The sequence below is a fragment of the Anolis sagrei genome, chromosome 7 (genome assembly GCF_037176765.1).
Source record: "Anolis sagrei isolate rAnoSag1 chromosome 7, rAnoSag1.mat, whole genome shotgun sequence".
In the NCBI taxonomy this organism is placed as follows: Eukaryota; Metazoa; Chordata; class Lepidosauria; order Squamata; family Dactyloidae; genus Anolis; species Anolis sagrei.
Genome location: NC_090027.1, coordinates 41,286,366 through 41,300,311, shown reverse-complemented (window position 1 = coordinate 41,300,311; position 13,946 = coordinate 41,286,366). Strand labels below are relative to the sequence as shown.

General features: G+C 45.9%; 1 protein-coding gene across 22 annotated transcripts in view; it reads right to left on the bottom strand.

Moving 5' to 3' along the window:
- The window catches only part of NCAM1 (neural cell adhesion molecule 1), a 366,996-nt gene extending 362,582 nt beyond the window's left edge, over nt 1-4,414 (bottom strand). For 7 of the 22 annotated variants that reach the window (XM_060787042.2, XM_060787046.2, XM_060787044.2 and 4 more), the window contains exon 1: nt 3,851-4,413. In XM_060787042.2, the coding sequence (XP_060643025.2) occupies nt 3,851-3,911 (61 nt within the window). In that variant the 5' untranslated portion in view covers nt 3,912-4,413. Of the gene's footprint in view, nt 1-3,850 lie in introns of all 22 variants that reach the window. The other 15 variants (XM_060787053.2, XM_060787054.2, XM_060787055.2 and 12 more) reach the window with 7 other exon arrangements.
- Between the last annotated feature and the right edge of the window lie 9,532 nt (nt 4,415-13,946).

The following is a 13,946-nucleotide window of genomic DNA, read 5'->3' as shown; positions in this document are numbered from 1 at the left end:
TGGATGAAGGAAAAGAAAGGAAAGAAGAAGGGGCAAAGGAGGAAGAGAAGAGGCAATGGATGGATGGAGAGGGAGCAAAAGAGGGGTGCAAAGGAGGGGGTGGTTACAAAAAGAGGGGAAAGAGTAATGGGGTGATGAAGGGGGGTGCAAAGGGTGGAGGCAGTAGAGAGCAAAGGAGGAAAGGAGGAAAAGGAAAGGAAGGAAAAGAGAAGGAAAGGAAAGGGTGGAGGGAAAGTGAGGAAAGGAGAAGGGAAAGGAAAGGGAGGGAAGGAGAAGGGAGGAAAGGGAGGAAAAGAGAAGGAAGGGGGGAAAGAGAAGGGAGGGAAAGGGGACGAAAGGGAAAGGGAGGAAAAGAGAAGGAAGGAAAAGGAAAGGGATGAAAGGAGAAAGGATGAAAGTGAGGAAAGGAGAAGGAAAAGGGAAAGGGAAGGAAGGAAAAAGGAGGAAAAGAGAAGGAAAGGGAGAAAAAGAGAAGGAAGGAGAAAGAAAGGGAGGAAAGAAAAGGGGGAAAGAGGAGGAAAAGGAGAAGGAAAAGCAAAGAGAGGAAAGGGAAAGGGAGGAAAAGATAAGGAAAGAGACATGAAGGAAGAAAAAGAGAAGGAAAAGAAGGAAAGGAGAAGGGAGAGAAAGGGGAGAAGGGAGAAGGAAAAGCAAAGGGAGGACAGGAGAAGGGAGGAAAAGATAAGGAAGGAAAGAGAAAGGAAGGAAAGAGAAGGAAAGAGAGGAAAGGAGAAGGGAGAGAAAGGGGGGAAAGGAGAAGGAAAAGCAAAGGGAGGACAGGAGAAGGGAGGAAAAGATAAGGAAGGAAAGAGAAAGGAAGAAAAGAGAAGGAAAGAGAGGAAAGGAGAAGGGAGAGAAAGGGGGGAAAGGAGAAGGAAAAGCAAAGGGAGGAGAGGGAAAGGAAGGAAAGAGAAAGGAAGAAAAAGAGAAGGAAAGGAAGGAAAGGAGAAGGAAGGGAAAGGAAAAGGGGAAGGGAGAAAAAAGGGAGAAAAAGAGAAGGTAAGAAAAGGAGAAAGGAGGAAAATAAAAGGAAGGGAAAGGAAAAGGGGGAAAGAAGAAGGGGGGGATGCTCCCAACCTATTTGCACATAGGAGGGGGTTGTCAAAGAATTGGAAAAACAACAGCATCAGGTCGAAAACACTCACCCACTCCCCCTCCCCAATAACAATAATAATGCCACACCCTCTTCAGACTCCCCCCTCCCCAATTGCACTTTCTCCTGTCAAACTGGAGGGACCCTAAGAGACCTCCTCTGCTCTATTCATCCCTCCCTTCCTCCCTTCTCCCCCCCCCCCCATCCTTCAATTCCTCATGCTCCTCTGAAGGAGAACAATGTGGCCCAGAAAGCAGGGCGAAAGACCCTGACATCCAAATAGACCCCTCCAACCCACCCTTGCGCCACAACCATTCTCAGCAAATGCAAACTCCCTTGAAGGGTTTTCCAGTTTCCACCCAATATTCCCTTTCTGGAAAAATAGGGATGGGTGAGGGGGGATCTCAATGTGATTGTGCAACAAATAAATAACAAAAACGACAAGCACCGAACAAGCCTGGCATATTATTTTGCTCAAGAGAGAACCCAAATTGCAAAATCTCTCTCTTTCCTTCCTTGCCTCTGGTCCCCTCCCTTGCAAAGCCTTTCATTGTTTGCGCCCTGGAAAGATGCTCCCATTTTAAAATCACAAAGTAATACTATACTACCACTATTATCATTACTATGGGTAGTAATACAAGGAAGGAAAGGAGGGTCCTGATTTAACCAAAGCTGGAAAACAGCACCAACGTCCAGCCTTATACATGTCACCACAAAAAAGCACCTTTCTGGAGAGAGGAAATTATAGAGAGAGAGATGCTAAACAAGGAGATGGGGAGGAAAGACCCAACCGACATGGCTCAAAAGATACCAATTGCAATTATTCCCAAGAATCACCATACATCTTTTCCGGGTATTTATATCATGTATTGCATGGGACATTGCAACCTATGCAAAAACATCATCATAGTATTTGTTGCATGGGGAAAATGCAATCTATGCAAAATAATATCATCATAGTATGTGTTGCATGAGAAGGTGCAACCTAGGAAAAATAATCATCACTATCATTATAGTATGTGTTGCATGGGAAGATGCAACCTATGCAAAATAATAATAATCATCACCACAGTATGTGTTGCATGGGAAGATACAACTTATGCAAAATCATTATCATCATCGTATGTGTTGCATGGGAAGATGCAACCTATGCAAAATAATAATACTAATAATAATATTTTTGCAAATTATGCAAAATAATAATAATTTTTGCACAGGAAGGTGCAACTTATGCAAAATAATAATAATAATATTTTTGCACAGGAAGGTGCAACTTATGCAAAATAATAATAATAATATTTTTTGCATGAGAAAATGCAACCTATGTAATATCATCATAGTATTTATTACACGGGAAGATGCAAAATCATCAACATCATCATCATAGTATTTGTTGCATGGTAAGATGTAACCTATGCAAAATAATAATACTAATAATAATAATAGTAATTTTTGCATGGTAAGATGTAACCTATGCAAAATAATAATAATAATAATAATAATAATAATAGTATTTTTGCAACCTATGCAAAATAATAATAATAGTAGTAGTAGTGCATGGTAAGATGCAATCTATGCAAAATAATAATAATAATAATAATAATAATAGTATTTTTGCAACCTATGCAAAATAATAATAATAGTAGTAGTAGTGCATGGTAAGATGCAATCTATGCAAAATAATAATAATAATAATAATAATAATAGTATTTTTGCAACCTATGCAAAATAATAGTAGTAGTAGTAGTAGTAGTATTTTGCATGGAAAGATGCAACTTATGCAAAATCATCATCATCATATGTGTTGCATGGGAAGATGCAACCTATGTAATATCATCATTATCATCATCATCATATTTATTGCATGGGAAAATGCAACCTATGCAAAACCACCACCACCACCATCATCGTATTTATTGCATGGGAAGATGCAACTTATGCAAAATCATCATCATCATCATAGTATTAGTTGCATGGGAAGATGCAACCTATTAAATATCATCATAGTATTTGTTGCATGGGAAAATGCAACCTATTAAACATCATCATAATCATAGTATTTGTTGCATGGGAAGATGCAACCTATTAAATATCATAGTATGTGTTGCATGGGAAGATGCAACCTGTGCAAAACCACCATCATCCTCATCATCCTCAATACACACACAGCAAGCCTTCTCTAGCAAGAGAGGGAGGGGGAAAGAGCCTGCCAACATACAACAACCCTCCTTGCAAAGCTTGCAAATTCCCACCCCTCTTGCAAACCCCCCCCCCTTTTTTTTGCAACAGCAAAATCATAGTATTTATTGCATGGGAAGATGCAACCTATTAAATATCATCAAGATAGTATGTGTTGCATGGGAAAATGCAACCTGTGCAAAACCATCATCATCCTCATCATCCTCAATACACACCCCAAGCCTTCTCAGGCAAGAGAGGGAGGGGGAAAGAGCCTGCCAACATACAACAACCCTCCTTGCAAAGCTTGCAAATTCCCACCCCTCTTGCAAACCCCCTTTTTTTGCAACAGCAAAATCATAGTATTTATTGCATGGGAAGATGCAACCTGTGCAAAACCATCATCATCCTCATCATCCTCAATACACACTAGCAAGGGAGGGAGGGGGAAAGAGCCTGCCAACATACAACAACCCTCCTTGCAAAGCTTGCAAATCCCCATCCCTTTTGCAAACCCCTCTCTCTTTTTTGCAATAGCATGCAGTGCCAATGGGTCCCAAGCCCCCCCTTTTTGCTTACCTGCCGCCCCGAGGAAGAGCCAAATCCAAGGGAAAGCCTTGCTGGGGAGCATTATTGTCATCGCGGGGAAGTTTCCCTTTATTTGCAGGCGAGAGAGAGGCAGATAGAGGTATTTCTCCCCTTTTTCTTCAGGTGCCAAAGAGGAGGAGAAGGGGGAAAAACCAGGGGGGAAAGGGGGAATGGGGGAAAAATCCCTCCCTAAAATGAAGGAGGTGGTTGGAAATAAGATATAGGTATATATCTCTCTTGCAGTTCTTCTTCTCCTTTCTCCTTTGTATTGGGTTTGCTTTTTCCTCCAGCTGCTTTGGGGAGCCGGTGGGGAGAATGAGTGACAGCCGCGGCCTCAGCACCCGGGAGCGCGCACAGAGAGATCCTTGCGCGGCCCCGCAGGGAGGAGGAGGAGGGAAGGAGGGAAGGAGGGAATGAATGGCAAGGAAGCAAAGGAGGAGGGGGAGAGATAGCTAGCTGGGGCGAGCGGTGGTGCTGCTGCACCTCGGTGGAGCTGTGTCCTTCCACCCAGACGGGCCTCCGAAATAGTACAGAGCAAGCAACCAGCAGCATCAAGGAGGAGGAGGAGGAGGAGGATGGAGAGAGAGAAAGGGAGAAAGGAGGCAGAGGAGGGAGGGGGGTGCCTGGAAAAGATGGACTGGACGCCCAGGGATCTGGACTTCTTCCCAGGAAGGGAGGGAGGAAGGAAGGAAGGAAGGGAGGAAGGAAGGATGGATGGAAGGCAAAGTGAGGGAAGGAGGAGGGAGAGAAGGAAGGGAAGAGGGAGGGAGGAAGACAAAGAAAAGGGAAGAAGGGAGGAGGGAAGAAGGAAAGAAGAGAAAAGGAAAGAAGGGAGGAAAGAGAGAGGAAAGCAAAGGAAAGAGGGAGGAAGGAAGACAAAGAAAGGGAAGAAAGGAGGAGGGAAGAAGGAAAGAAGACAAAAGGAAAGAAGGAAGGAAAGAGGGAGGAAAGCAAAGGAAAGAGGGAGGAAGGCAGGCAGGAAAGCAAAAGGAAGGGACTTCCCAGGAAGGTGCGGAGGAAGGAAGGAAGGGTAGAAGGAAGGAAGGATGGAAGGCAAAGTGAGGCAAGAAGGAGGGAGAGAAGGAAGGGAAGAGGGAGGAAGGAAGACAAAGAAAGGGAAGAAGGGAGGAGGGAAGAAGGAAGGGAGGCCAAAGGAAAGAAGGGAGGAAAGCAAAGGAAAGAGGGAGGGAGGCAGACAGTAAAGCAAAAGGAAGAAAGGGAAGGGAAGAAGGAAGGATGGATGGATGAATGGATGGATGGAAAGCAAAGTGAGGGGAGGAGGAGGGAGAGAAGGGAGGAAAGAGGGAGGAAAGCAAAGGAAAGAGGGAGGAAGGAAGACAAAGAAAGGGAAGAAGAGAGGAGGGAAGAAGGAAAGAAGACCAAAGGAAAGAAGGAAGGAAAGAGGGAGGGAGGCAAAAGAAGGGAAGATGGAAAGAGGAAGGGAAGAAGGAAGGAAGGCAAAGGAAAGATGGAAGGCAAAATGAGGGAAGAAGGAAGGAAGACAAAAGGAAAGAGGGAGGGAGGAAGGCAAAAGAAAGGAAGAAGGAGAGAGGGAGAGAAGGAAGGAAGACCAAAGGAAAGAAAGAGGGAAGAAAGCAAAGGAAAGAGGGAGGGAGGGAGGGAGGCAGGCAGGAAAGCAAAAGGAAGGGAGGCAAAGGAAGGGAAGAAGGATGGATGGAAGGCAAAGAAAGGGAAGAAGGGAGGAGAGAAGAAGGAAAGAAGACAAAAGCAAAGAAGGGAGGAAAGAGGGAGGAAAGCAAAGGAAAGAGGAGGAAGGGAGACAGGCAGGAAAGCAAAAGGAAGGAAGGCAAAGGATGGGAAGAAGGATGGATGGAAGGCAAAGTGAGGGATGAAGGAAGGGGGGTAGCAGAAAAGGAGACAAAAGGAAAGAAGGAGGGAAAGAGGGAGAAAAACAAAGGAAAGAGGGAGGGAGGCAGGCAGGCAGGAAAGCAAGAGGAAGGAAGGCAAAGGAAGGGAAGAAGGATGGATGGAAAGCAAAGTGAGAGAAGGAGGAGGGAGAGAAGGAAGGAAAGAGGGAGGAAAGCAAAGGAAAGAGGGAGGAAGGTAGACAAAGAAAAGGAAGAAGGGAGGAGGGAAGAAGGAAAGAAGACCAAATGAAAGAAGGGAGGAAAGCAAAGGAAAGAGGGAGGAAGGAAGACAAAGGAAGGGAAGAAGGGAGGATGGAGAGAAGGAAGGAAGACCAAAGGAAAGAAGGAGGAAAGCAAAGAGGAAGGGAGGAAGGCAGGCAGAAAAGCAAAAGGAAGGAAGGCAAAGTGAGGGAAGAAGGAAGGAAGACAAAAGGAAAGCAGGGAGGAAAGAGGGAGGAAGGCAAAAGAAGGAAAGATGGAAAGAGGAAGGGAAGAAGGAAGGAAGGCAAGGAAGGGAAAGGAAGGATGGAAGGCAAAATGAGGGAAGAAGGAAGGACGACAAAAGGAAAGGAGGGAAAGAGGGAGGAAAGCAAAGGAAAGAGGAAGGAAGGCAGGCAGGAAAGCAAAGGAAGGATGGAAGGCAAAGTTGGGAAAGGAGGCAGAGAAGGAACGAAAGAGGGAGAGAGGAAGACAAAGAAAGGGAAGAAGGGAGGAGGGAAGAAGGAAAGAAGACCAAAGGAAAGAAGGGAGGAAAGCAAAGGAAAGAGGGAGGAAGGCAGGTAGGAAAGCAAAAGGAAGGAAGGCAAAGGAAAGGAAGAAGGATGGATGGAAGGCAAAGTGAGGGAAGGAGGAGGGAGAGAAGGAAGGAAAGAGGGAGGGAGGAAGACAAAGAAAGGGAAGAAGGGAGGAGAGAAGAAGGAAAGAAGACCAAAGAAGGGAGGAAAGAGGGAGGAAAGCAAAGGAAAGAGGGAGGGAGGCAAAGGAAGGAAAGAAAGGATGGATGGAAGGCAAAGTGGGGGATGAAGGAAGGAGGGTAGCAGGAAGGGAGAAAAAATGAAAGAAGGGAGGATAAAGAGAGGAAAGCAAAGGAAAGAGAGAGGGAGGCAAAGGAAGGCAAGAAGGAGAGAGGGAGAGAAAGAAAGGAAGGAAGACCAAAGGAAAGAAGGAGGAAAGCAAAGAGGAAGGGAGGAAGGCAGGCAGAAAAGCAAAAGGAAGGAAGGCAAAGTGAGGGAAGAAGGAAGGAAGACAAAAGGAAAGCAGGGAGGAAAGAGGGAGGAAGGCTAAAGAAGGAAAGATGGAAAGAAGAAGGAAGGCATGAAAGCAAAAGGAGGGAAGGGAAAGGAAGGATGGAAGACAGGCAGGAAAGCAAAAGAAAGGAAGGCAAAGGAAGGATGGAAGGCAAAGTGAGGGAAGGAGGAGGGAGAGAAGGAAGGAAAGAGGGGGGGGAAGGAGGGAGGGAGGGAGGCAAAGAAAGGGAAGAAGGGAGGAGGGAAGAAAGAAAGAAGACCAAAGGAAAGAAGGGAGGAAAGAGGGAGGAAAGCAAAGGAAAGAGGGAGGAAGGAAGACAGGAAAGCAAAAGGAAGGAAGGGAAGAAGGAAGGATGGATGGAAAGCAAAGTGAGGGAAGGAGGAGGGAGAGAAGGAAGGAATGAGGGAGGGAGGAAGACAAAGAAAGGGAAGAAGGGAGGAGGGAAGAAGGAAAGAAGACCAAAGGAAAGAAGGAAGGAAAGAGGGAGGAAAACAAAGGAAAGAGGGAGGGAGGCAGGCAGGAAAGCAAAAGGAAGGAAGGGAAGGGAAGAAGGAAGGATGGATGGAAAGCAAAGTGAGGGAAGGAGGAGGGAGAGAAGGAAGGAAAGAGGGAGGAAAGCAAAGAGGGAGAGAGGAAGACAAAGAAAGGGAAGAAAGGAGTAGGGAAGAAGGAAAGAAGACAAAAGGAAAGAAGGAAGGAAAGAGGGAGGAAAGCAAAGGAAAGAGGGAGGAAGGAAGGCAAAGGAAGGGAAGAAAGGGATGGATGGAAGGCAAAGTGAGGGATGAAGGAAGGAGGGTAGCAGGAAGGGAGACAAAAGGAAAGACGGAGAAAGGAAGGCAAAGGAAGGATGAAAGGCAAAGTGAGGGAAGAAAGAAGGAAGACAAAAGGAAAGAGGGTGGAAGGCAAAGGAAAGAGGGAGGGAGGAAGCCAAAGAAAGGGAAGAAGGAGAGAGGGAGAGAAGGAAGGAAGACCAAAGGAAAGAAGGAGAGAAAGAGGGAGGAAAGGAAAGAGGGAGGGAGGCAGGCAGGCAGGAAAACAAGGAAGGCAAAGGAAGGGGAGAAGGAGAGAGGGAGGGAGAGAAGAAGGAAGACCAAAGTAAAGAAGGAGGAAAGCAAAGGAAAGAGGGGGGGAGGCAAAGGAAGGGAAGAAGAAAGGATGGATGAAACACAAAATGAGGGAAAGCAAAAGGAAGGAAGGAAGACCAAGGGAAGGAGGAAAGAAGGAAGAAAAAAGGGAAGGTGGAATGAAAGAAGGAAGAAAGGAAAGGGGGAGGAAGGAAGGCTGAAAGCAAAAGGAAGGAAGGAAAACAAGGAGGGAGGAAAGAGGAGGTGGGGGAAGGAAGTCAAATGAAGGGAAAAAGGAAGGATGGAAGGCCAAGTCAAGGAAGAAGGACGGAGGATAGCAAGAAGGAGGGAAGAAGGAAGGAAGACAAAAAGAAAGAGGGAGGAAAGCAAAGGAGGGAGGGAAGGAGGAGGGAGGTAAGAAGGCAGGCAGGCAGGAAAGCGAAAGGAAGGAAGGAAAGTGGAGGTGGGGAAAGAAGGAAGGAAGGGAGAAAAGAAGGAAGGAGAGCAAAATCAGGAAGTTCTTCCTATTGTCGAAGGCTTTCATAGCTGGAATCACTGGCTTGTTGTAGGTTTTTTCGGGCTATATGGCCATGTTCTAGAGGCATTCTCTCCTGACGTTTCGCCTGCATCTATGGCAAGTATCCTCAGAGGTAGTGAGGTCTGTTGGAAGTAGGAAAAAGGGTTTATATATCTGTGGAAAGACCAGGGTGGAACAAAGAACTCTTGTCTGCTGGAGCTAGGTGTGAATGTTTCAACTGACCACCTTGATTAGCATTTGATTCACACCTACATTCACACCTAGCTCCAGCAGACAAGAGTTCTTTGTTCCACCCTGATCTTTCCACAGATATATAAACCCATTTTCCTACTTCCAACAGACCTCACTCCCTCTGAGGATGCTTGCCATAGATGCAGGCGAAACGTCAGGAGAGAATGCCTCTAAAACATGGCCATATAGTCCGAAAAAACCTACAACAACCCAGTTCTTCCTATTGCTTAGGTGGAATCTCCTTTCCTGTAGTTTGAAGCCATTGCTCCCTTGCGCCCTAGTCTCCAGGGAAGCAGAAAACAAGTTCGCTCCCTCCTCCCTATGACTTTCTCTCACATATTATACATGGAGCTCATCATGTCTCCTCTCAGCCTTCTCTTCTTCAGGCTGAACATGCCCAGCTCTTTAAGCCACTCCTCATAGGGCGTGTCCTCCAGACTCTTGATCCTTTGAGCTGTCCTCTTCCTCTGGACACATTCCAGCTTGTCAACATCTCTCTTCAATTGTGGTGCCCAGAATTGGACACAGTGTGATTCCAGGTGTGGTCTGACCAAGGCAGAATAGAGCATGGGGAGCAGGACTTCCATGGATCTAGGCACTAGGCTCCTATTGATGCAGGCCAACATCTCATTGGCTTTTTAAGCTGCCGCACCACACTGTTGACTCATGTCTAACTTGTTGTTGATGAGGACTCCCAAGATCATTTTCACACGTACACATCAGAGAGCAAAGGTAGCACTCGTCTCAGCCATCTTTGGTCTCATCAGCCTCAATGGTTCCTCCCCATAAGAAAAAATTAAGTAACGCTTTGATGGGATATACACTGATTTAGGCTTGTTAGTGCTCCCCCCCCCCTTCCCTGACATGCCGTATTGCGGTTCTGATGGTCTCTTCAGTAGTTGAAAAGCAAACAATTACCATTGTTGTAATTCCCCATTTAAAAGAAAGAGAACAGTTAATCATCTCCGTCAAATTATGTTGCATGTTGCAACAAAGGGGCGTCTTCATCTGAAGGATTTTCTTGTGATTTAGACAAAATGAGGTTACAGTGAAGCGTTTACCTGCGGAAAACAATTGCTTCTCTCTCCTTCCTCCCATTAATTCAACCTCAAACGTGTTTCTGTTCTCCCTTTTGGAAAAAAAAGTCTTCTGTGGCAGAACGTAGGCTACAAAGCTCCTTTCATGGGTGGCTCTCCCCATCAGGGAGACGTCCCAGAAAAGGGTCGAGTTAGGGGGAAGCCCATATTTAGGGCAAGGCTTCCTACAGTATTGAGCATGGCCCAATGCAGTCGTATCATGGGATTTGGCACAAAATTGCAGATCTGGAGAACCCATATGATGCAGCCATGGCCGCTGAAGTAGAATTCATACGCTACAATGGTGTAATGCGAAATAGAATTACGGCTTTGCTTGGACGTTCCCATATTAAGAAGCAGAAACCTTGTACAAGAAGGTGATGGAGATGAGGAGGAAGAAGAAGAGGAAGAATGGGAGGGAGAAGAAAAGGTGGAAGAAGAAGAAGAAGAAGAAGAAGAAGAAGAAGAAGAAGAAGAAAAGAGGTGGAAGAAGAAGAAGAAGAAGCGAAAGAATAACAGGAAAAAGAAAAGGTAAAAGAAGAAGAATGGGAGGAAAAAGAAAAGGTGGAAGAAGAAGAAGAAGGGGAAGAAGAAGAAAAGGTGGAAGAAGAAGAAGAAGAAGAAGAAGAAGAAGAAGAAGAAGAAGTGGAAAAACAGCAGGAAGAAGAAAAGATGAAAGAAGAAGGATGGGAGGGAAAAGAAAAGGTGGAAGAAGAAGAAGAGGAAGAAGAAAAGGTGGAAGAAGAGGAAGAATGGGAGGAAGAAGAGGAGGAGGAAAAATGGGAGGAAGAAGAAAATGTGGAAGAAGAGAAAGAATGAGAGGAAGCATAAAATCGAAGATGAAGAGGAGGAAGAATGGGAGTTAGAAGAAAAGGTGGAAGAAGAAGAGGAAGAATAGCAGGAAGAAGAAAAGGGGGAAGATGAAGAGGAGGAAGAATGGGAGGAAGAAGAAAAGGTAGAAGAAGAAAAGGAAGAATGGAAGAAAGAAGAAAAGGTAGAAGAAAAAGAGGAGGAATAGAAGAATAAGAGGAGGAATGGGAGAAAGTGGATGAAGGAGATGAGAAAGGAGAAGAGGAGAAGGAGGAAGATGAAGAAGGGAAGGAAGATGAGGAGGAGGAGGAGGAGGAGGAAGAGGAGACTCAACCCATTGCCCAAATTGCCTCAACCCTACATTGGAGTTCAAGTTGCTAAGCATATGGAGCTTCTGTTGTCCAAGAGAACTCAGTGTTGGACAGGACATAGGCTCCCTTGACGCCCAAAGCCAAAATCACTTCTGGCCTGAATTTTCAGCTGAAAAATGATGTCTTCTGCATTGAGAGTATGGTGGAACCAGAACTGAACATTGAGAAAACCAAAGTGCTGTTCCAGCAGTCACTATCCATCCCCTCCCCAATGCCAGCGATACAGCTTAATGGTGTAACATTAGAAAATGTTGACCATTTCTGCTCCCTTGGCAGCCATCTCTCCACCAAAGTCAACATCGACTCCGAAATACAACACCACCTGAGCTCTGCAAGTGCAGCATTTTCCCGAATGAAGCAAAGAGTGTTTGAGGACCGGGACATCAGTAGGGATACCAAGGTGCTTGTCTATAAAGCTATTGTCCTCCCAACCCTGCTCTATGACTGCAAAACATGGACTGTCTACGGACGTCACATGCAACTCCTGGAACGATTCCATCAGCGCTGCCTCCGGAAAATCCTGCAAATCTCTTGGGAAGACAAGCGGACAAACGTCAACATGCTGGAAGAAACAAAGACCACCAGCATTGAAGCGATGGTCCTCTGCCATCAACTCCGCTGGGCCGGCCATGTTGTCCAGATGCCTGACCACCATCTCTCAAAGCAGTTGCTCTACTCCGAACTTAAGAATGGAAAACGGAACGTTGGTTGGCAGGAAAAGAGATTTAAAGATGGCCTTAAAGCCAACCTTAAAAACTCTGGCATAGACACTGAGAACTGGGAAGCCCTGGCCCTTGAGCGCTCCAGCTGGAGGTCAGCTGTGTCTAGCAGTGCTGCAGAATTCGAGGAGGCACGAGTGGAGGGTGAAAGAGAGAAACGTGCCAGGAGGAAGGTGTGGCAAGCCAATCCCGACCGGGCCCGCTATCCGTCTGGAAACCAATGGGAGAAGATGCGGGTCAAGAAGAGGGCTCCATAGCCACCTACGAACCCACAAGGAAACGCATAATGGAAGACCATTATTGTCCAACGAGGGATCACCTAAGTAAGTAAGGAACAAGAAGTCCCCAACTTTCATGTTTTTGTGATGGGTTGAGTTTTGGGATGCCGTATTTTGGTCAAACAAATAAGCTAAAATCTTGGGCTATGTGTGGCGTGTAGGCTGCACTTCCCTCACTTCTGTTGCAGAGGGTAAAGCACCGAAGGTACGTTCATGTGGTTCAAAAATGCAACCCTTCCTTTTTGGATCAAGGAAAGGTGCCTTGAAAGCATTGTCTGCTCTTTCCTTTTTGTGCTGATGGCATTGGAGCACTGGGGAAAGGCCGCACGGAAGATCAGTCACCGAAGATCAGAGGCAGGGAGATGAAAGGACAGGTGGCATTACATCTCTCTCCATGGTTGGGCAGATAGCTTCATATTCGTATCGAACTGATCCGGTATGAAAGCGAACAGATCCCCACCAGAGCAAACGTCACACCAATGGACAGAGAGAGACCTCACCGCTTGACAGGCGCGAGGCTCATCCGATCATTGCAAAAGAGAAGCAGACATCATCTCCCATTTGTCAAGGTGGCGAAGCCTTGTTTCTGCTCGTCTCACAAACAAGACTGTCCCCTATGAGTGACATCATTGGTTTCCCTTGAAAAGCCAACCCTTCCTAAAAGTCCCACTTTTTTGGGAAAATTCAAAATGGAATTGATACATTCAGGCTTTATAATCAATTAGTGTGTAATAAATACGTAATACATTCACGTTATGTAGAATACTTATTATTATCATTGTTTTACTGACACAAAAGCACAGTATGTCCCAGCAAACGAGATCTATGTGTTGGATTTCGTATCACAAAATCACAAGTCGAACACTTCCCAAGCGTCTAGGACTGTGTGATGTATTTTTGAATGATGCACGCAGATCCAAGTCAGGTGGCCTTTTGCAGTTGACAGATTGTAATTTTGTCAATGTTTATTGTTTCCAAATGCCGGCTGAGATCTTTTGGCATGGCACCCAGTGCGCCCATCACCACTGGGACCACCTGTACTGGTTTATGCAACCACAGCCTTTGCGGTTCGATTTTGAGGTCTTGATAGCGGCTGAGTTTTTCCTGTTGTTTTTCCTCAATGTGACTGTCACCTGGAATGGCGACATCAATAATCCAGACTTTTTTCTTTCCCACAATCATGATGTCTGGTGTATTGTGTTCCAAAACTTTGTCAGTTTGGATTCGAAAGTCCCACAGTATTTTTGCGTGTTCATTTTCCATGATCTTTGCGGGTTTATGATCCCACCAATTCTTTACTATTGGCAGGTACTTATGTCCTCGTGACATAAGTTCCAGTGAATCATTTGGGCCACAGAGTTGTGCCTCTGTTTGTAGTCCGTCTGTGCGATTTTCTTGCAACAGCTGAGGAGATGGTCCATGGTTTCCTCAGCTTCCTTGCACAGTCTGCGTTTTGGGTCATCCACTGATTTTTCAGTCCTGGCCTTAATTGCATTGCATCATCATCATCATCATCATCATCATCATCATTTGTATGTCAGTAGCGACTTGAGAAACTGCAAATCGCTTCTTTTGTGAGAGAATTGGCCATCTGCAATGACGTTGCCCAGGGGACGCCTGGATGATTTGATGTTTTTATCATCCTTGTGGGAGGCTTCTCTCATGTTCCCGCATGAGGAGCTGGAGCTGATAGAGGGAGCTCATCCGCCTCTCCCCGGATTCGAACCTGTGACCTGTCAGTCTTTAGTCCTGCCGGCACAGGGGTTTAACCCACTGCACCACCAGGGGCTCCTATAGGTGATCTACAACTCCAAAACTCAAGGTCAGTGCCCACCAAACCCTTTTTGTGTTTTCTGTTGGTCATGGCAGTCCTGTGTGCCAAGT